The sequence below is a fragment of the Xiphophorus maculatus genome, chromosome 24, assembly GCF_002775205.1.
Source record: "Xiphophorus maculatus strain JP 163 A chromosome 24, X_maculatus-5.0-male, whole genome shotgun sequence".
NCBI lineage: Eukaryota > Metazoa > Chordata > Actinopteri > Cyprinodontiformes > Poeciliidae > Xiphophorus > Xiphophorus maculatus.
The window spans coordinates 7788495-7810798 of NC_036466.1; the positions used below are offsets into that span (position 1 = coordinate 7788495).

General features: G+C 38.9%; 1 protein-coding gene across 2 annotated transcripts in view; it reads left to right on the top strand.

The window, feature by feature from the left end:
- The window catches only part of arhgap6 (Rho GTPase activating protein 6), a 60061-nt gene extending 38790 nt beyond the window's left edge, over positions 1-21271 (top strand). For both annotated transcript variants that reach the window (XM_023329624.1, XM_023329625.1), the window contains exons 2-14: positions 7530-7689; positions 10515-10586; positions 12434-12582; positions 13379-13507; positions 13627-13822; positions 13919-13974; positions 15652-15802; positions 15948-16096; positions 17156-17335; positions 17560-17651; positions 17734-17948; positions 18030-18101; positions 18557-21271. In XM_023329624.1, the coding sequence (XP_023185392.1) occupies positions 7530-7689; positions 10515-10586; positions 12434-12582; positions 13379-13507; positions 13627-13822; positions 13919-13974; positions 15652-15802; positions 15948-16096; positions 17156-17335; positions 17560-17651; positions 17734-17948; positions 18030-18101; positions 18557-19053 (2118 nt within the window). In that variant the 3' untranslated portion in view covers positions 19054-21271. The remainder of the gene's footprint in view (positions 1-7529; positions 7690-10514; positions 10587-12433; positions 12583-13378; positions 13508-13626; positions 13823-13918; positions 13975-15651; positions 15803-15947; positions 16097-17155; positions 17336-17559; positions 17652-17733; positions 17949-18029; positions 18102-18556) is intronic.
- Positions 21272-22304: the final 1033 nt, after the last annotated feature.

Here is a 22304-nt window from a genome sequence, read left to right on the forward strand (position 1 = left end):
AACTTTTTTGACTGATTGACGGATTAATTCGACTCAAATGTTGAGGCATGCTCTTTATTCAGTTTGCATTAGATTCTTCAGTCTATGGAGGCACATTTGGGAGATATTGTCTTGCAAATACTCTGGGAACACAAACTGCTTTAAACTCACATGAGTGGTGTTTGGTCTCTTACTGTTGCAACTGTAATATCCTCAGTGCTGATGTGTAAAATATAAAGGAACATTTTCATACAAATATGATTTCAAAATGCAAAAAAAAGGGCTTTAATGATTGCTTCTCCATTTATCCATTGTAGATGACTGTTGACTGCTTGTGTTGGCTAGAAGCCAGGAGTGGTAATTGGTTTAGAAGTGTTTGGCATTGGTTAGGCTTCCACAGAGTTTTGACCTCAATTTCATACCACAGAATCCCAGAGCAGACATCAGGCTCTCAAACACCCTTTTACACACTCACAGCTCAAGGACAAGTCACTGATGGCTCCAATTGTAATGCATCGAAAAAACAAAACAAAATAATAAAAAAAATAGCACAAGCTTCAGGCAAAAATAATTGCAACATACAAGTTTAAATCACTGAAAACAGTCACACCTCCTGTTTATATACTGGGTTTTTGGTTGGCTTTTTCAGGCTCTTGAGTTTTTCTAAGGTGCGACAGGAATAACGTTTGTGAACCAATATGAGTGATGTAAGATTTTCTTGACTTGTTTGAGCATGCACAAAACTTCTATGATGAGATTGCAGTAGCAGCTTATTACAATCTTGGGTGCAGGGTTCAACAGTGGTGGTGGTCCATGAGGTGGGCCCTATGTCACACTCTGCTACTACTCTGGCAGCAACCCTACTCTAGCCCTGTTAGCTGGAACAGGTTTCCCAGCTTGTTGTGAACATTTTTTGGACTTGCCTTCTGGGCAAGTACTAATACCACAGCAGCAAACTGAAACTACAATTCAAATTATTTTTTTTTCTTTTTTACTGGGAATACCTGGTTTGTTTAATTGCTTTTAACCCCATGAGTCATTGAGGTCTGTGTCCCAAGATGGGGTCTAATGTCTCTAACATAGTCCAATCTGTCAGTGACAGCAGATTAAGAGAATGCTTCAACATATCTTCGTATGTTATCAGTGGTTGGCCTGTCATGTGCAGATAACAGCACCACAAAACACACAAAGCCCATTCACTTCCTCAACTTCTCCTTCCACGTTCGGGACCGGGTCGCGATGCTTCAATTTCCTTCGCCTTTGCTGCTTATGTAACATTTATGCAAGGCTTTAATTCTTGAAGCTCGGCCCTCATTATTGCCACAGGCCCTTCGTATTATTCTGTCTGAAGAGATGTTTGAAGCCTGCCTGAGGCTTTAGATGTTCTTGCCAGTGATTCGGGTGGTGATGGTGGGGGGTATCTGGAGCACACACTCCAAGTTGCTCACTCTTGTCACCAAGCCAGCAAGGACTCATTAAATGCAAAGGGAGCTATTGCAACAATGTGCGGTGAAAGTTGAAACCTTCGTTTTAACTGCTTCACAGCTAGTGTTGACATCATGTAAATCCACTCTAATGCCTCGGCCTACGTCATCTAGAAGACGTTTAGAGTGAATCAAATAAAAAGGTGGTTGCTGGGTCTGTTAAACAACCATTAAAACAGACATTTTAAGTGCACTATGTATGTTTTGAAAGGAATTACTCTCTGATCTTGTTAAATTGAAGCTAAATCAAGATGTTCATAGTGTGTAAATTCTATTAAACAAAGCACATTATGCCCATATAAACAGTAACACTATCAATATGTGTCATGACAAATTGATTCTGTTCAGTTATTTTCAAAAATGATTAGAAAGTTAAGCAATAGGATCTACATAGCATTTTTTTCTTTGTCCCAATATTGTGAGAATGATGCCCTACTAACCGAAGAGAACTGATTTTAAAATGTAAAATTCCTGCATTTTCTACTCCTTTGGATTTAGAAAGTGCTTTTTTTCCAGTGTTCTCCACAACGGTCATTTTAGCACAACTTAAAGCTACACATTTTCAATGCTAATATCATTTTCTATGCTGGTTAGAGTATTTCACAATGATAAATCTTCAGGAAATATACATTTCATGAATTAGTAACACTTAATCCACTCTAATACTTTTAATCCAAAAGTAATCCACTCAACATTTTTCTTTAGTAAATGCCTTGGGTCTTGGCCAGTGCTATGACTAATGAAGCTTAAATGTCTTTTTATTGACACTGCAGCTTTGAGATGGGATAATAAACAACACAGTTAATAACCAGATTATAAAGGAATTTTGTAATATTTTGGGGAAAACTAGGACTTCCTGTTTTTAGTTTACGTAAATAGAGAAAAACTAATGAATCACAAACTGCGTTTCATAAGATCTGTAACAACTATGCAATAATTTACTAAAGGTTCTAACAGTTTGCACATTTAAGTTTTTATCCTCATAAAATCTTTATTCTAAGGCAGTTATAATGCCAAAAAACATAAAATGTTTTTTATATTTTTAACAGTCACATCAGCTTAGCTGGGCTCTGGAGCCCTGTAGTTCAAAATATCCTGACGTTGGCCAGGTCTAATCATCAGCACTCAATGCTAATCATGGTGTTGTTAAGCACCATGGAAGCCATGATAACTCTAATTTAGAAAGTCAGACTGTTTTTGTCATCCAAAGCAATGGTATGTCACATTCCTGGGTTAAATAACCTCAACATTCTTGAGTTAATAAAAAAAACAGATACATTTCTTCTGCAAGGAGTTTTTTTTAACATGCATAACATGGATCCAAAATAAATGTGCTTGTTTTCCTTTCAGCCATTTAAAAACAGGTGGAAAAGGCCATTAATTGTGAATCTGGGACAGATAAGTGTACAAACACTGCAGCACACACTATCATCACTAGCTGGCAGGGTGAGTTGGTCAGTAATTACAAGCAGATGTGAGTGCTGGGGAGGTTCCAGGTCAGTAAAATCCATGTATTATTGAGTTACTCATGCATGTGTGAAGCCAACTTGTAAAAAACAAACAATACAGAAAGAAAGAAATAAGAAGCAGCATTGGAACATTCTTGTACATTCCTCCAGCTCAGTGTTATGATTCCAAATCTCTGCTCAAGGGTCATTTAAAACCAGCTGCAAAACGTAAAGCAGAAGAAAACAAACCACGAGTACAATGTGAAATTTTGGAAAGCTCCTTTTGTGCTTTAGTGTCCCCTGTTAGAAAGTTTCTCCATAACCTTCCTTGACCTTCAAAAAACACACTTCTTAAAAGTTTAAAGAGGTAATAATAAGTTTATCATAACTTTTACTGTCATCACAACAGTACCACGAAATATCCTGATAAATTTTGAAGTCCAAATCGCCCACCCTTACTTTGTGTTTATTGCTAGCTTATCTGGTTATTGCCATACATATAAAATCTACATTATAAGCGAGATTGTATTAAGACTACAGGAAACTAGACAACTATTATGACTTAAAAGAAACATTTTATCAACAGACTAAATAAAAATATACAAAAAAAAGCAAAATATGATGCTAGCTGTCATTAAAGCCTTGCACATCTGTTGGCTTATGAAAATAAATAACATGATTGAAAAAAGATAAGATATAATACCACAGGAGATTGAAACTTTTTCCTCGTGAGTTATTTTTCCATTTTAACAGATCTCTAAAATTGCCTAAACAAAATTATTTGCCGTCATACTTATTTTTATTCAAATGTGAATGTACCTCCGGCACACTTTTCATGCCAGAAATGATTTACATCAAATTTAAAACATTTACATGGCTGCCATTAATGTTTTAAATCTCTCTCTCGTGTTGTTCAATAATTTGAGCAGTGCGTCATAGCAACATGCGTCCCACTGCCTTTGTGTGACCTCCAAATGGGTTGCCATAGTAATATTTTTTTCACTTCCCTTTCTGTATGTATATGCTGCTATGGAAACTGACATATTTTTTTATTTGCGCCATTTGTCCCTTTGTCTAAAATAGAACAAAAACCACATGCTGCGCAGCACTGTACTGAATCTCCAGATGGCATTAGTCATCTAACTGCATGGTATGCATACAGTTTGAGTTATTAATCTTTCCAGCAAAGCGTTTGTGACATGGGAGCACAAAATAGCTGCAGCAACGACGGCTTGGTATTTTCAGAATTGTATACAGGATTCTGAGCAGAGATTTCCATTTTTCAAAAGCTTTCTATAATTAGTCTGGCCAAGTAATAAAATTGATAGACAATAATCAACTCAATAGGCTTTTTTTTTAAATGGATCTCTGGCATGTTTAAAGGAAGTAAAAACTAAACATTGCATTTTGAGACTAGTCCAAGGCCGAGATGAGATTCTGACTGAATGATAAACTTAGTCAATAAATACCAAACCTTTATCACTTATTAAGATTCATTAAGTACAAGCTTAAGCTCTATTGTAGAAAATAAAGGAAGCAGGTAGACTGAAAAGTTGATGTTGTGCAACAAGACAAACCTTGACAATTTCATGTTAGCTTATTAACTAGCCGGCGTTTGCTGGTTGAGAGGATAACAAAGCTTCAAAGGCCATTTTGTTCAATTGAAAACAATACTGGCTATCATAGTTTGGTGCTTGTTTTATTAGAAGCAGATTAGAAGTTATGATTGCTTGTATTTGTCAAGCTGCAACAACAGCCAACTCGGGTCACAAAAAACACAGATTGGTGGCATGTTTGTTCTTTGTGGGAGGTGCATGCGGGTTACACAAAGAGATAGCGGTACGACGCCACAAATATTTTGAAATGTCTATCAAATACAATCAGAAGCTTGTAATAATAGCTTGTCAGATTTGTCCTCACACAAACTATCCAAACAGTTTGCTTTCATATCATACACAGATCTCTCAGAATGAATGCCATCAGAGGTATTATTGCACAGTGGCCTGACATTTGTCTTTAAATGGAATTTGTGGCCCAGTAATATATGATCTCATTAACCTTAATGGGTCTCAGTGTAGTATTAGGAAATTGGCTGTGATGTTATCATGCGTGTGTGTTTTGTACTGCTCATTTGTTCTATTGATATAGCCAGAAACTAATTACCATGGGTTCTGTTTAACATGTACATAATAGTAACTGGCTGTCATTACAAGAAGAGTAAAGAAACCAAGCTCTTAATCAGCTTAGTGTTTTTATTTTCTGTCTATTATGTAACCATGCGGACTATATGTGTTGCAACATTTTGAGCAGCATTTTTATCTGCTGTGAAGAGCCATCATTAAGAATAACCGTTAACATCGAAAGTTGATGGTTTGAAAGTTCAAACAAATCCAAGGTGGTTCTTCTTCGTAATGCAAAATGCCACTTTAAAAGAGAAATAGTATTCAAGATTATAATTCAGTATAGGCAAGATTCTAACAGTGATTGTAAACATTGAATGCCAAGATTGTGTACCAGTCAATTCAAGTAACATTACAGTATTTGTAATGAGTAAAATCGAGAGCAACATCTTGGTGTTTGTTTTCTGATCCTGACCCAATGTTTTTTTGCATAGTTCTGTTCTTTGGCCTCACTGTTGCGCAGACCAGTAGAATGTTTTTTTAAAGATTTTTTGCTAAAATTTAAAATTGATCATGCCATCAATGATAATAAGCCAGCCAAGGTCTTCTTTAAAAGTCCCAGTAAGTCATTACCATTAGGTGAGCATCAGAAGACAAATGGGTTAGCTTCATTCCTTTGTTACGAAAGACAGAGACATCATCCTTTCTACCAATCAGAAGGGTCCGATCTATCGCAAAATCTCTTGGTCAGACCTTGTGAGCAGTTCTGAACAAGACCGTGGTATTTAAACTCCCCTGCCCTGACTGACACCCATTGGGAACAGAAGTTGCAGAGCTCTCATAAACAAAATCTCATTAACTTTAGATGAGCACTGGAAGAATGATGAACCTGTAACTCAAGAACAACAACTTCAACACTTGTTTTCGATCACAGATGTGATAAATGCCCTGATCCATCAATCTGTAGCTGCAGCCCGTTGTGAATTGTACAAAAAAACTCACATGAGTAAGAGTCTAGGCATGTAGAGGACAATCTATGTACTATTGTTCATCAGCTGTGCAGCATGAATGACGTAGCAAACAAAGTTAGCTGTTGGCTAAACCAATATCTCGGTTTGGACGCCACTACAGGTCAATCAGGCTTCCAAGGCCCAGCAGTCACGCTTGCGTTTAATCTCCCACATCACTCACCGCCAGCATTCCCATAGTTTCACTCAAGCTCATCCATCCCCGTCAAACATCCTGCTGGGCGGAACCGACTCGACGGTCGGCGGCCCGCTTATCACAGTTTTCTCCGACCTGTTGTCTTTTCTTTTGCTGGAGACTCGTGGTCATGCAAAGGCATGTGCATCTTTGTGCACCGTTGAGCCGTGAGTGAGGTCACTCAGGAGGCAAAAGGCTTTCCTCAGCCAGCGATAAGGAATGGCCTACACAGGCATGCGCTCACAACAACACAGAACAGCTGTGCTGGATGAAATGCAGCAAGGCGGCAACGTGGTTTGTTGACTCGTGACCGTTCTTTTATTTGCGGGTCAGATTTTCAGGATTGCTGCTTGGAGATCTACAGTTACTGCTTTTGGAGAAAAAAAAAGTATATCCTCTATGTGAACTGTGTGCTGTCTGCTTGCAAAATTACAAAATTATGTAAACACAGACACATTTAGAGGACATTGTTAAGCCATCTGTCTGAAAGAGGCATTAAATGGACTTTTACAAAGTCTTCTCTTTCCCTTTTACTTAGACACAAGAATGCATGACCGGAGATTGAGAATCTCCACTGTCCATCTTTAGGTTTCAAGCAACTCATTATTACTCTCCTCTCTTTTTATTCCCCTGATTGAAGTAGTCATGACTGATGTCAGACCATACAATCATGAATCAAGTATTTATTTTAATGAAACATATTTTTATTTCCCCCTTGTATGTATTTTTTTGTAAATACAAGTAAGGAATGAATGCTTATTTTGAGGATTGATGTAATTTCTTTCCATTTGTCCACTGTTTCCATTGTGTTTTAACACTGGAATTATTCAGATAAGTTCCAAAAACTAGAACTAACTTTGTGAAGTCCAAACATCAGGATAGTTTTGTGTGTTTTTGTGTTTAAACTCATTTTTTCCCCTCATCAATGCTTAATCGTGATTCTGTTTTCCCTCTTTACCAGAAACAGATCATAATTTTGTGCAATTATGGAAAACAACAGCAAAAAAAGGACCACATATCTTTAGTTAACATCTGTGTTGAAAGATTTATAGGGGTGAACAATGACGACAAAGAATGCACAATTCTGTTTTATTTAGCACCTGGACTTTTGAGTGCTTAGTTTTCTTTTGTTCGTGAGTAAATTGCATACTGGCAGAGTTGGAAAGAAAAACTCAACTACCCAGGAGAGTGGGTCTTTAAGTCCTTCTTTGTCAGAAGGTGCATTAGTCCCTTCTTTTGTGTCTCAGTCTTTTGTTAATGTTGTCTAAACATTCCCCCGGTTGTTTCCATCTCAGGGAGATTTCACCTGGAGCAGTCTGTCGGGGCGGAGTGTACGTCTGACTCCAGTCGCCGTCCAGAGCCTGTCAGAGCTGGAAAGAGCCAGGCTGCAGGAAGTAGCCTACAGCCGCTTACTCCAGGACTATGACCTGGGATGTCAAATAACCATCCCAAAGGGTAGGAGCAAAGCATGCATTTTTTTTCTGATATGATTTATAAAATTTGAGTCTTGATAATTTGGCATTTATTACAAAATAACAACATTAAACAATTGTTGCAAATCTAGCACATGAGAATACAGAAGGAGTCGATGGTTTTCTACTGGACTCGCCCATCCTAAATGTCCCATTATGAGTCAAAAACTGTACAAGGGAAAAATGTAATAATTTCCACTCAATTTTAAGCAAAAGAGTGTGCCATCCATCTGTAGCGAAGATTAGGTCTTGGGGGGCAACAGTTCCAAGATGGAAATCGTTTCCCAAGTAACCCTCTGCTACTCGTGGAATACGGAATAAGCGATTCCCAGATTTTACATTTTTTTCCAAACTCGTTTTGATGCCGACAGACGTTTTGACGAAGACAGCTTCCCACTCTTTCGCTGTTTAACCACATAATTGTTGTTTGTATTACAACAGTATTAGGACTAGGCTAAGAAAAGACAGAAAAATATTTACTTTGCGATAAAAAAATGTATGAGAATAAAATCAATTTGTGAAAGTTGAAAAAACCCCCACAAGGATAAAGTTGTAATATGAAGACAGACATGTAACAGACATACTTGTCTGTAATATGAAGAGTTGTGCAAGAATATAGTCAAACAACAAAAGTCATAATATTATGAGAAGTCTTAATGAGGAAAAAGTTGTAATCATGAGAAAAAGTAATGTTACAGGATCAAAGTCAAAATTATAAAATCATATGTCGTAATAATAGAGAAAACATAGTAGTAGGAAAAAAGTTGTAATAATACAATAAAAAGTTCTAATACTATGAAAATAAACTTAGAATAAAGTCGGAATAGTAATAAAGTCGGAATCTCATGAGATTATAGTCATGGTAATACCAGATGAAAAGTTGCAATCCTACCCAGTGGTTTTGATATGCTGACTTGGCTTTTTACTTTCTCACAACTTTTTCATGAGCCTTTGATCTGGTTTCAAGTGGTGCAAACGATTTATATTCTCCTTTAACTTATTTTTTATCAATGGATATTTTTTCCATGTTTCCAGATCTCTGGATTTCCTCAGTGTCGCATTTTTCCGTACTTTCCTTCAGAGATTACGTCTTGTTTTTGCAACAGTCCACGTCATGCACACTGAGGGCTGCATTTGTTCCACTGCACTGTATAGCGCTGGAGTTAGTTTCATAGCAGCAGTGTTGAGCAGCTAATGGATTATCCAGGGCTCTGCATTCCAGCTGAAGGTTAAACCTCTCCCCACCATGATTTAATACATACTTGTCTGTGTTGCTTATGAATTTCAGAGCTCCTGACTGCTGCCATGTGCAGGCGAGGGAAATATCTCAAATGGACAAGTGTGCACATCTGTGAGGGCTATTTCAGCTAATGCTTGTTTTCCAGTCCCAGATTTTTTTAGATAATATTTGTGCGAGCGCCGCAGGGCTGAATGTCTGGCGTTTCTTCAAGACGAAAAAGCAGATTAAAGAAAGACAAAATTAAGAGAGACAAGAACGGACGAGAAGACGATGCGATGAGACAGAAAGTCAGCGGAGGTTCATCAGAAGGCGCTGCAACACAGGTCTGGAGCAGAAAGAGAGTGTGGAGGTTTGGGGGATTTCCGTACGGCTTTGGGAGCCATCTGTCAAAAATCCAAACCATTTCCTATCTCCCTTCTCTCATTCTCCCTCGGCCTCCATCACAACATCTGCTGCAGTTTCTCCTCACAGTTTGCACCCCGTCCTCCCTGGTGTCGTGTCACGGAGACCCAGAATTTCTTTGCTGTTCTATAGATCACAAATAAACAAGATTTCGGGATCTTGGGTAGCATTCAGAGCTCCAACATATCCAGATTAGTGAGAAATAGATAAATGGTGAAAGTAAACGTTTTCAGATTTTTACATCTATGCTGTGAATCTCTACAGCTCCTCCAGAGTTACTGTGGGCCATTTATTTGACTGCTTTTATGACAAATGGACTAACTTTTGTCAGTGTATTCTGACAAAATATGAAGAAGCTCAAAGGGAATAAATCTTTTTCCAAAGCACTTTAAATGAGATTCATTCTTATTCAGAACTCGTGAGGTTCAAACAGAAGTCTTCAAGCCAGAAATCCTAATTTAACCAAAAGGGATTTCATGCATTAAGCAGTCGGTTTTGGACAGCACCAATACAAACAATGGAGTTAAAAGCTTTCCAACAAATGACATCATGCTCCAAGATGCCCTGAAAGACTTGAAACCTGCTTGTGTCTCGATTTCCAGAGTTTCCTGACTGTTAATCAGCAGATCCAAGAGTCATTTATCATGCTGGGAGCTGACAGAGTGGCTTCCTTCCATCCAAACACAAATATCCTCATGTGATTGCGAGCCGTAACTGAGCCGTTTGCTGCTGAACTTCTCGTGTGTTACTCTTATTTTTTTTTTCTTTTTTTGGGCTGAGCTACTTTTTTGTTGCCGTTTGTTTATTTTTTGCCATTTTTATGAGTCGATAAGAGATCAAGGCAGATCAAAAGAGGAAGACAGTCCAAGATGACCATGTATGGCAATGAATAACCAAAGTTAATAAAAGACACAGCGGAGTGTTTGCATAAGCAATCTCACTAATTGTGTCTCACTAATTTTTTTTTTTTTTTTTTTGTGGTGGCAGCTACTATTTCTAACCTGACTGTTCATTGAAATGGTTTTTCCTCTGTGGTTAATTTATGTCTGCATTCCTGGCATAATTTTATTAAACATAAAAGTCAGATAAGAAAGCGAAGATATGGGAACTATTTGTTTCACATGATTTATTTACTTGTTTGTTTTTTTTTTCCCCGCCTGGGACAGATGGACAGAAGAGGAAAAAGTCATTAAGAAGGAAGCTGGACTCTCTAGCCAAAGAAAAGGGCAAAGATAAAGGTAAGTAAAGTGTTTTAAATACATTAAAAATCGACAGGAGTTCAATTCTCTGAGAAAAAAAGGGTCTGAAAGGGAGTTAGACTCCCAAAATCATTTGGTAAAATGTGTTAGGTTGTGGCAAAACCAAAGTAAAATGTTTTAGCCATAAATTGAGGTATGTTTGGTACAAAGATAACACTTCACATTCTAAAGAGGAGCTTCAGTTTTTGGTAACAACCAGTAACAGCAAAAAAAGACAACTTTACCAGGAGGCGGAAAGGCCCTGCCAGAACATAAAACTAAATCTGGTTTTACAATCTGTGGGTTGATCTGAAGAGGGCTAAAATGCACCACACCAATAGTCTCCTAATGCAAATAGAGGTAGTTCAGGAATATAAAACGGGGTTTCTAGAAAGTTTTAAGATTGTCCAAACTTATGTGACCACTTTAGTTTATTTTTTTAGTTGAGTTGTGCAAATTTTAAATCTTATTAAAGATTGAAAAACATCTAAAAGTGTTTAATTTTTAGCCCATCACAAAAGCCAACCAGTGGAACAGGGGTGTACAGATTTTATATTTGTACTGTAATTGGAGAAACAACATTATTTCCTTCAGTCCAGGTTTAGACCTAAATGACGCTGAGGCTTCTCCACTCCAGCTGTGCAAATACTTAGTTGGGTTACATGTGAGCTCATGTTGAGGAGAATAACAAAGTCAGGTGATTCATTTGTGCCTCCAAGATGTATGTCAGTTTGAAGGAGTCATAAATCTGGTGTAGTCATCTCTTTCTACCATTGCATACATGGCTCAGATGCATCTATGTGTTAAACTACTTCTTCTCTTCATGGTCCTTGATATCAACCTTGGTTTTCACTTAGAGGCTTTTACGCAAGACAGCCAAATGGACAAATGGAAGATATTAATTTGGTTGCAGAAATCTGGTTGGCAGAAGTATTTTTGAAAAGACTTGGGAGATCAACATGAACAAATATGGCCCATTTATCCTACGCAGAGCGTTACAAAAGTCTGATCCAGACTCATCTTGGTAAACAAAATAATCCTTCCTTCATATGTTTTTTAGCACTTTTGTTGAACTGCAAGTTAATCCCCACCTACCTTCACATGTTAGCATACACGATTCAAACCATACCCAACTTTTCCCCAGGGCTATTTTGATACAACTGACAGCATGAGAAATGTGGTTTGGCTGTGGACTCATCTGTGAAATCCAATAATCGGGAGTCACATCGACTCTAAATGCATTTCTGTGTTTATGTGCAATTATGTAAAGCCTTTTAACACAGTGAGACTCCAGAGCAAACACATTGTGTCACAGTGGAAGCCATCATGTTGTCTAAAAACCGCAGGCCTGCGTTTGTGGCTGTGGAATGGCTTTTTTTTCTTCTCTCTCTTAGTCGCTCGCAGACCTGCGCTTTTAGATTTTGCATTACAGGACTCTCCAGACAGAATTTAGTCTTTATGAACATATTCAAAAAGGTTTGAAGCATACAATGAGAACGATCCTCTTCAACTGTAGATGATGGGCAGGCGGAGTACGGGATGGCTTGGCAGGAAGCCATCCATGTTATTTTGGTCAAGAAAGCTAAAATAAGGCGGCATCGTCACGTTTCCTCTGATGTATTATTTTGGAAAACAGATGTTGCGCTTTAATCACCGCGCAAGATTTTTACTGACACGGTAAACATGCTTTTTGATGCTTTTTATTGCGTCTGCGTAAAAGGCCAAGCCGAAACAGATAGGACGCAGAGCCTCTGCTTACCATCTTCAGGACTATTTTTGGTAGTTTCATGCCTCATACGTTTTATTGTCTCGATTTAAAAGAACCTGCTTCTTCCCCCTCTCCACAGAGTGTGTACCCCAGGCCTTCAGCATACCCCTGTCCCAGGTTATTGCTAATGACAGAGCGCACAGGCAGCGCCAGGATGCTTACCGCCTGGACCCTCCGCAAAGGGAGGAGCACAAAGACTCCTCCGACCTTGTGTCATCCATTTTGCAGGTCTTTAATCATCTACTTTTACTGTTTGGAAATTCACAGCATTTTTTACACAAATGCTGTGAAAAAAAAGAAAGAAAAGTGATTGCTCCCTCACAGATGTTTTAAATTTTGCTTTTAATACCAGACAAATATAACTTGAAAAATACAAAATGGATTTTTCAAACGATTATGTCATTTATGAAGGAACTAAAGCTGGCCTTTCAAAAAAACAAAAAAATTCGACAAAACATAATTTACATCTCTATGGAAAACTTTTGGTCCACTTGTTTAAGAATTGTTTTAATTTCAATATATACGAGTCATTTGAAGAAGGACTAACTGGACTTTGATTAAGTCACTCCAAAACTTTTATTTAGATTGTTTTTAGCTATTGGGAGCTTGACTTGTTGGTGTATCTTCATTATTTGTTGGACCACATAACCAAAGCAAAATTAGCTCGAGTTTAAAGATGCAATCTGGACTTTTGAGGATTTTCTGTAGAATTCAAACGCTGCAAAAACACAAAATCCACTGAACATTTTCCACAGGTTCTGATGAACTTCAAGATGTTTCTTTAGAAAATGTGTAACAGGCTTGTGATCCTGCAATATTTGGCATGAAAATGAAAATGTTTTAAAAATTGCATTTTGTCATAATTTTATATAGATATAATAGATATAATTAGATATAATTTTCAAATTACATCTGTCGAATCTGAAGCATTTAACTGGGACAAAATAAGACAAAAACAAGCAATTGTGGGTTTCAATTGTGGAGAAAAACACAAATTAAGACCCTGGATGGATGTTTTGTTTAGTTCGCCACCAAGCGACCCTCCAACAAAGAGTTATCCAGCAGTAACTCCTCACTCAGTTCCACGTCAGAGACGGCCAATGAGTCAACGTCACCCAACACCCCCGAGTCTGCACCACGAGTCCGCCGGAGGGTAAGAAAGCGCTTTAAAAGTCCTCCTTCCTCTCCTCGAATCCCAAACATGGACCTGCTTGTTTTTGTTTGTTTAATTCACTGGAGTTAGATTGAATCAAATGCATGATTACCCACCAGGGAGGCATGTCTGTGGATTCCATCACAGACCTGGACGACAACCAGTCCCGCCTCCTCGAGGCGCTGCAGCTCTCCCTGCCGGCCGAGACGCAGAGCAAGAAGGAAAAGCACAGAGACAAACGTCTGAGCCTGAACCCCATCTACCGGCAGGTGCCCCGGGTGGTCGACAGCTGCTGTCAGCACATCGAGAAATACGGTAGGCATATGCCCAACTTGAGCAGTTGGTGAAAACATTTCGCACTTCATGTTTTCAAACTCATTTTTGTTGGGGTTTTTTTTCGTTTCTTTTCAGGTTTGCAGACTGTGGGAATCTTCAGAGTGGGAAGCTCTAAGAAGAGAGTAAGACAAGTGAGTTCTCCAAAATGTTTCTCATTTGACAGGATTTTTCTTCAGTTGGTGCAAAGTTATCCACTTCAATCCAGAAATTTTTCCTTTTTCAGAAATATTGGCACTGGCTTAGCAAATTCTTTTTTTATGACTTAACAAAATCATGCTGGCATGCAGGTCATCGTCTAGACCGAATCCTGTCTGATGGTGGTTCATTCTTGAGTTTTGTGGTCCAAAATTTCAGACTTATTTTTTGTTATCTCTACATTGTGACACAGCTCTATATAATATGGGAAAATTCACGCACACAAAAAAAATACCTGGACTATTTAAAAAAGTAGCATTTATTAATGGCATTGCTCTAAGGTAGAACTGGGAAGAAAACCATTCTGTTGGATGAAACGAAACCTCTCACATGGTTTCAATCAAAGTCCTTCATGGTTGGCACGACCACTTTTGCTGCTCTGGAGAAATTATTTTCCACTGATTCCAATCAATCTAAGGGAGGTTTCATCTTTAACTGTTCATCCTTGTGCTTCGTAATGAATTTCATTCTGTCTTTGATGTTTTCCTCGTACAAAAGTTCTTATCACTATGCTATTGCTTTAGAACCCTTTGGACAGATGCACACTCACCAACCTGCTGTCAAACATGAACAAGCTCTGCGATGGTGGCAACATGTTTTTGTAGCACCACCCAATCTGATTGAGGCATTTCTGGCTCTTCATGGATGCTAACACAAACACACATCCATTAACACACAAATCTGAAAGGTGTGATGTAAAAAAAGGATTGAAAACTATAGATTTGTTATTTTCACTTCACAATCCAACATTACTTTCTGTTGGAGCCCTAAAAATACCCTGTTTTGTGGTTTTAGTGTAAAAAAAAAAAACTGAAGTTGAAGGTATACAAGTTCTGTTGTAAACATAAGTTATTTAATATATATTTGCCTGACTATTGTTTCCCTCAATAACAGCCAGGTCTTATTTGGGAAGAGGTTTAAGGATTATCTTTGATCTTCAAATTAATCAGTTTTTGTCCCGCATGGTTTACAACTCGCTCAGTCAACCAGAACAGGTCAAATCTTTCATAAATTTGCATTACTTACATTTTTTTTTGTAGCATGAGCTGATATATAATCAGCTTGTAAACCGTCAGCTGCATTGGTGTTATCTGCTGTAATGGTTCAGAGGTAATGGATGGACGGCTGCTTAGGGAGGGGATGGCGTTTAGGTGGGAGAACATTTAGTTCTCCCACCTAAGTGGTATGTTGTGTTTAGAAGCGATGACGTTCTTATGAAGATCAACAACCTTTTTGTTGCGCATAAATCATATTATTTATGTAAACCCAATACCTGAGAGTGTGTAACTTATTTTTGAGTTTGTTTCAGATAGTTCTGGATGATTCGTGGTTATTAGAGCAAATTTCTCAAATCAAAATATGTTGGAAGTGATGTGTTTTATATCGTCTCCTAAAAAAAGAAAAGCAAAACTGGAATGAGCCGTCTGGATTTCCTCCAAAAGGCTAGATGGTCAAGATTACAACTCATACTGGCAGAAGTGGTCTGGATACAGTCGTTTAGAGGGTCAAAAGGTTGGGAATGTGTACGGGTGTGTCGCTTCAAAGAATATAATGTCCATTGTTTAGTGGAGAGGATGTTTCTGAAAGTCGCTCTTCCTCTCCTTGGCTCTCAGCTGCGGGAAGAGTTCGATCGGGGTATCGACGTGCAGCTGGACGAGGAACACAGCGTTCACGACGTGGCGGCTCTGCTGAAGGAGTTCCTCAGAGACATGCCCGACCCGCTTCTAACCCGGGAGCTCTACACAGCCTTCATCAACACCACATGTGAGCCTCACCAACCTGCTACTTTCTGGTTACCATACCATACTTAAAAACTGCAAAAACAAATCAAACCTATAAGAAAGTGAACATTTTCCCCAGACGGGTATTTTGTTCTCTATCTTATTCCCTCCTGATCTGTGCTGCACAGTGTTGGATCTGGATGAGCAGCAGAGCGTCACGCAGTTGCTGATCTACCTTCTCCCAGCATGCAACAGCGACACTCTTCACCGCCTGCTTGAGTTCCTGTCCACCGTAGCGGACCACGCCAATGACCAGCATACCAAGGATGGTCAGGAGGTGAGGACCGAACAGAAGTATCAGGTTGAGTAGAGAACGCGCTTAAATATCTTCTGGGCGGTTTGTGTAAGGTTTATTTCCACCTCATTTGGTGGAAATAACCAAAAACAAGTAACAGGAAGCGGCTTGTTTAACCAGGCTCTATCTGCAGCCCTGGAGGAGAAAATGCTCTGGACAAACACTGATGGAAGATTACCAAGTGGTCTTGGAGTGTCTATCACATCAGATATTATGTGAATGGCTGCACTTACACCCAGATCTGCAAACTAAACTGACATTTAGCTACCATTGGCTGCAACAGAAACAGCCTAAAGACGGGGAATCATATAGGCACATATGAGAATTTCATTTCAGAAATAGACTGATTAGAGAAAATAAAAACACATTGAAACTGTTTTATACTATTCCAATTGTTTTTCAGCAACATTCTTTTGTGATTGTCATCACTTTTCCACACCAATACCTTTTTAAACATGTTTCAAAGATTTGTTTTTCTTACTTTTTCCCTTAAGGAGTACATTTTCTTCAAGGGAGTGTTTGTGGTTTTTGCACATAAAAACGTATTTCGTGTGTGTGTGTGTTAATGTGTTTACATGACAATAAACTCAAACACTGAAAGTGGATTTAAGGCTCCCACGTCCTGACCCTGTCACAGGAAGTCCGGATGTTCCACACCAGATTGTGAAGATCTCTTCATTACTTTTTTCGGCTGCTGGTGCTTCTCATCCCTCTGCAGGGACTGGGTGTGGAAAGGGAGTGAACTGGACAAGAGAAAGTCAACTGGATTCAGATTTTTGAGCTGGGGTTGTACATTTTGTTACCAAATATGAGCTACTATGCCTCAACACAAAAGAAAACACTGTGGTAAATGTGCCCAAGTGCTCAAAATTAGAGTAGAATGTAAGGCATTAGGAACAACATGGAAAGCGAGACCAAATGATCAAAATGGGAAAGTGCTAAGAAGTTATGAAAAACTACAAAAATACTCTTAGTACTTTAGTATATAAATGTATAACGAGTATAATGTTAATTTTGTTGCCTAAATCGATTCTATTTCAGATTCCAGGGAACAAAATGACGTCTCTAAATCTCGCCACCATCTTCGGGCCCAACCTGCTCCACAAACAGAAGAGCTCAGATAAGGAGTTCAGCGTCCAGAGCTCTGCCCGGGCCGAGGAGAGCACTGCCGTCATCGCCGTGCTGCAGAGGATGATCGCAGGGTGCCAAACCCTCTTCATGGTTTGTAGCTTTGCTTGGTGCACATATGCACTCAATTTCACATTTGCTTGCTTGTTTTGACTTTAAGAGTCCTCAATAACTTGAGAAGAACTAAACTTTTTAGACTGAGCTCTCATTTTTTATTGTACTTTTGCTACTTTTTTCGCACAAATATGGATTTAAGGTCTTAGTGAGTGTTCAAGCATTGATTGAAGAATTCAATGTGATTGATTGTGGTCTTATAGGTGCCCCCTGATCTGCAAAATGAAGTCTTGATGAGCCTTTTGGAGACAGATCCAGATGTGGTTGATTATCTTCTCAGGAGGAAAGCCTCACAGTGAGTCGCATTCATTCACCGTCTCCATGTCTCGTTTTTCTTTAGCCGTCTGTATGTTCCCTAATTTTTGGTTTTACCACAGGAGTCCCGACCTCCTTCCGTCTGAGGAGCCCTTCGCTCTAAGCGAGCGACGTTCGTCCAGCGACTCCAACAAGGTGTCCAGTGGTGAAGTTTCTCCTTACGACAACAATTCGCCGGTGCTGAGCGAGCGAAGAGGAGATCCAGGGAGTCCAGCCGCTGACCAGCAGTTCCCTGCGGTGGAGCAGGTGGCTGACTGGAGTCGAGAGCCTTCTAAAGGTCAGCTCTGTAGAATTTATCAACTCACTAAGTCTTTTCTTTCTCCTGTGGTACCAAGTAACATTTTTTAACCTTTTTCAGAGGAGCATGCTAACATTTGGGGCACATGGCACACCACTCTCAAGCCAGTTCTCAAGAATCAATCGCATACTGGTAACCATTTTGAAATCAGTTACCGCCTTGAGCACCATGAGGATTATAACTTCAAACTAATACCACAAAATAAAATATATTCAATGGATTCTCCTGAGGTCATCAACCTACTGATATAACAGCAAAATAGAGAAGTTCTATAGTTTTCTCTAAGCTAATATCTGAGATAAACACTTAAATCTGTGTGTTAGTTTACATTTTTAATTGAATTATTGAAATGAAAATAATTCTACAAAATGCTACAGTTGCACATATTTTTAAATACGCAACTGTAGAATGTTAGTGTCATGATTGTGGAAGTTCGTTATGAAAATTAATCACAACCATTATTTCTATATACTGTATATATTAATAAAAATGATTTTTTCTATTACTAATTTTAAGTGTTCAGGTATTTCTGTGTTCTTATTCATTAAAAATAATGACTTTTTCTCATGATGTGATGCTGTTTCTAGGTTCCCATGGCAACATGTCAGAGGAAAGCTCCCGCAGCTCTCAGGAAGGTCTTGACGGACTCCATGGTGACGTCAAACTGCACAACGATGCAAAACGGACTCACACGACACCAGAGTGCAGATCCCACCCCCCTGTAACCCGACTGTGCACGGCCCCCCACTCGGAGGCGGGGCGGCCGCGCCTCCACCTGAACATTAAACCCCCCGTGACAGCCCACCTGAACAGCATGCCGGGCCCCCTTCAGTCACCAAGCGACGGACGCTCCCCTCCCCCATACAACGCCCATCACCGTGTGGCAGGCTCTCAGAGCTTGCCGCAGCTTGCTGCAGCCCCTCGGCCCCCGCCGCAGCCCGGCAGACCGACAACGCCGCAGACCAACTTGGGCCAGATGGTTCCGCAGAGTTCCGAGTGGCAGGAATGGCAGCGGGAACGGTGGCAGATCTGGCAGCTGCTCTCGTCAGACAACGCCGACACACTGCCGGAGACGCTGGTGTGATCTTAAGACTGTAGTCTCCAAAACCTTTCATTGACCCCCCCTTCCATCTTTTCCTTCTCTTAAGAAACCCTCTTTGAGCTCTTGCATCTCACCGCCTTGAAGATGTTTACATGCGCAGCTCCTGCCTTATACAGACTTTTTTTAATCTACGAGCCACAAGTATTTCTTCTTTGTATGGATTTTGTGACCTCTTTTTTTTGTGAGATAGGAGTCCACCAAAAATACCTCAAAGTATATATACCCCTGTAGAGAAAATACCCAAGTATTCCACTATGAGTCAGCTTATCCTCCATGATGGAAAACTATTTTCCATTTTGTAAACACATTTTATTGCTTTTATTTTGTACACACACTCTAAGATGTACACATCATTATTTGCTGCTAACTTGTTTTGTGAATAAGAATTCTGTTGATGTAACTCAGCCACGTTTCTGCAAAGATCAAACTTTTAATTATGCTTTAATGTTAAATGTTATTGGACTGTACAATATGTAAGATAATGTAACATATGTATGTTTTCCTCAGAGTATCTCCGTAAAATTAAGACACCTGCTTTGCTGGTTTGTCTAGATGCTTTTTGTCTCTCTTTTGTTACCATATTTCCTTTTGAATGTAGAAAGTTTCTCTTTTGGCTTAAATGCTGTAAGTTGTGCGCTCTTGCTGCCTGCTGGACTGCGGACACAATGTGACAAAGCTCCACTAGGGGAGCTTTGTCGAATGTTCAAGATGGGTATTTGGACAGGTTTTGTAAATATTTCCTTTATTTCACAAGCATAAAAAAACATCTGATTTTAGAAGCAAAGTGTCAGGTCATTAAAAGAAAATTCATCAAATTCTGATGCAAAAACACAAAGTTTAGCCTTAGACACCATGCATAGATATTGATATTTACAAGTATTTCAAAATATGACAAATTTGGAAAAAAAAAGATGATATTTTTTCATGGTATTATTGATTTTTGTAAAAGAAGAAAAAACATATATATACTTAATGTAAAATATTGAATAAAAAAATGTACAGCCTCTTCTATAATTATTGGCACCCCTGGTAAAGTTGTGTTCTCCAAAGAATTTAAGTGAGGACTAGGATTGTGACGGGAAGATATTCTTTTTTTAAGTTTGTCTCTGTATTGATTCTGCAGTGTAACTCCCAATCATTTACATTTGCAATTGTCAAACAGGTTTTTTTCCCCTATAATACCTACCAAACAGCAACATGTTGATAGGATCTAATGCTATGGAGAGAAGGAGAATTCAAACTGGCACATTTTGATGCAGTTTTCTTTAAAACTAGTTTTGGAGATTTATGGACTGTATTGAGATAAATGTGTGCCTTTGTCATAGCACTTGTAAAATGTTTTCAGTTATCCCTTTGACTGTAGATATGGGCAAACTTTAACAACTAAAGGCAATGCACTACAATAAAAAAAAAAATTTATTTCTGAGAACTTTTACAGATCTTTACCAGGAGTGTTGATAGTCATGTAGGGTGCTGGAAATATTCTTTCAAATGTTTTTTTCAGAGCTATTAATTGGTTCTTTTGCATAGCACACATTTAACTGAATAATGCCAAACAGACCCAACTGATTAACGACATTGATCCAGTCTGGCCTACTCTTCTCAGATTTGACTCTGAAGTAAAATATTTGCAGGCAAATATTTCACTTTTTTATTCTCTACACAAATCATATTTGCTCATATAAAGCCCTTTTTGATTTCTATTAGTCAGCAAAATATAGCGCCATAACAGAAGAAATGGTTTTCATAATGCAGGTGGTGCCATCTAGTGTTGGAAAAACGCACTCCAGCTTGTTCCTGCCTCCCACGTTGCAAAATTTCCATGGAAACCCACCCGCCTATCAGTACGGAGATTCAAAGCATGTGACTTAAAGCACCTTTTGGAATAAATGCTAGGAATTGAGTGTGCCATAGGTTTGGTATCTCCATGTATAGCTCATTTTATTTTATACTTCTGTGGGTTTTTTTGTTGTTATAATATGAAATAAAATGTATCAATCTGAACTGAAAAAAGAAAGAAAAAAAAGAAAGCAATGGTCTTCATTTAATGTCATGTCTTGTTGACTTAACTATTAAACCACCAGAGCCTGTTTGTTTTGGTGGCTTTTACGGGGTCAAAGGTTGTGTTTGGTTACTGCTTTTGTACTGCGTGTCCTCATCAGCATATGCTACCATTGAATTAAATATGATAAAGGTTACACCTGGATGTCCTTTAATATTTTCATACTACATTTCATGAACATTCATTTCTATCCAGTCTCTCTCTATATATATAGCAGCAAATCCCAATAGACAACCTGTAGATTAAAGTCCAAGATGCACTCTCTGCAGAGTTTACTGCCTCTGTCTGTGTGCCTTGTTGCATTATTTCGGCAGCTTTTGCTGCGGGAGATCAAAGCGACCTCTAGGCTGTGCTTTGTTAGGTGCTTCGGGATACAAAGAGGCTGTGAAAGCTTTTTCAAGCAAGCCAGCAGAGAAGCAACAAAAGTAGCATCAGCCAGGAAGTCAGGGAGAGTGATGACGTCCTTGTGCGCCTCATCTGTGACAGCTCGTTTGAAAATGTAGAGAAGAAGAAAAGCGACTAAGTCTCTTCACGGCTAAATGTCAGGCGTCGAGGCCTGAGTCGGGGGTTTTTGCATCTGCTTCCAGTGGTTTAGAGATACAGAGCTTTCACCTAGCATGACACCTGAGAGAACATGTCTGTGGTCAAACTGTAAAGAACAAAAAGGGAAAAAAAAAAGTTTGGTGATCAGCAAATGGAGAAAGTAGGCTACTTGCTTAGGGATTCAACTCTATATCTATATCTAAAAATATAGAATTTTGTAGTTTGAATGTGAACAAATATCCCTGTTTTTTGTAAAAATTCCTAAAATATATCTCATTACCAACCAATAAACTCGTTTTCAAGGTAACATTGAGATATCAGTCATACTTCGATTCCATCTGCTGCTATTCCATCTGTTGTCTTTGACCAAGACTGCCACTAGAGGTCAGTCAAGAGCTTCAAAACCTTTTTATTTGACATCAAAATAACAGCTGATTAATAAAGTTACACAAACGGCACAGAAATGACAAAGTCTAAACTAAAGATGTCTTCCTCAGTTTAATGAATAGAAACATGTTTGAGCAAAGAGAATAAAAAAAGAGGAGTAAGATTTTATGGTTTTTGGCTGTTAGCTTTTTACAGACTCCATCAGAGGTCTTGTACCAGTTAGCACAGCCTTACGCATACT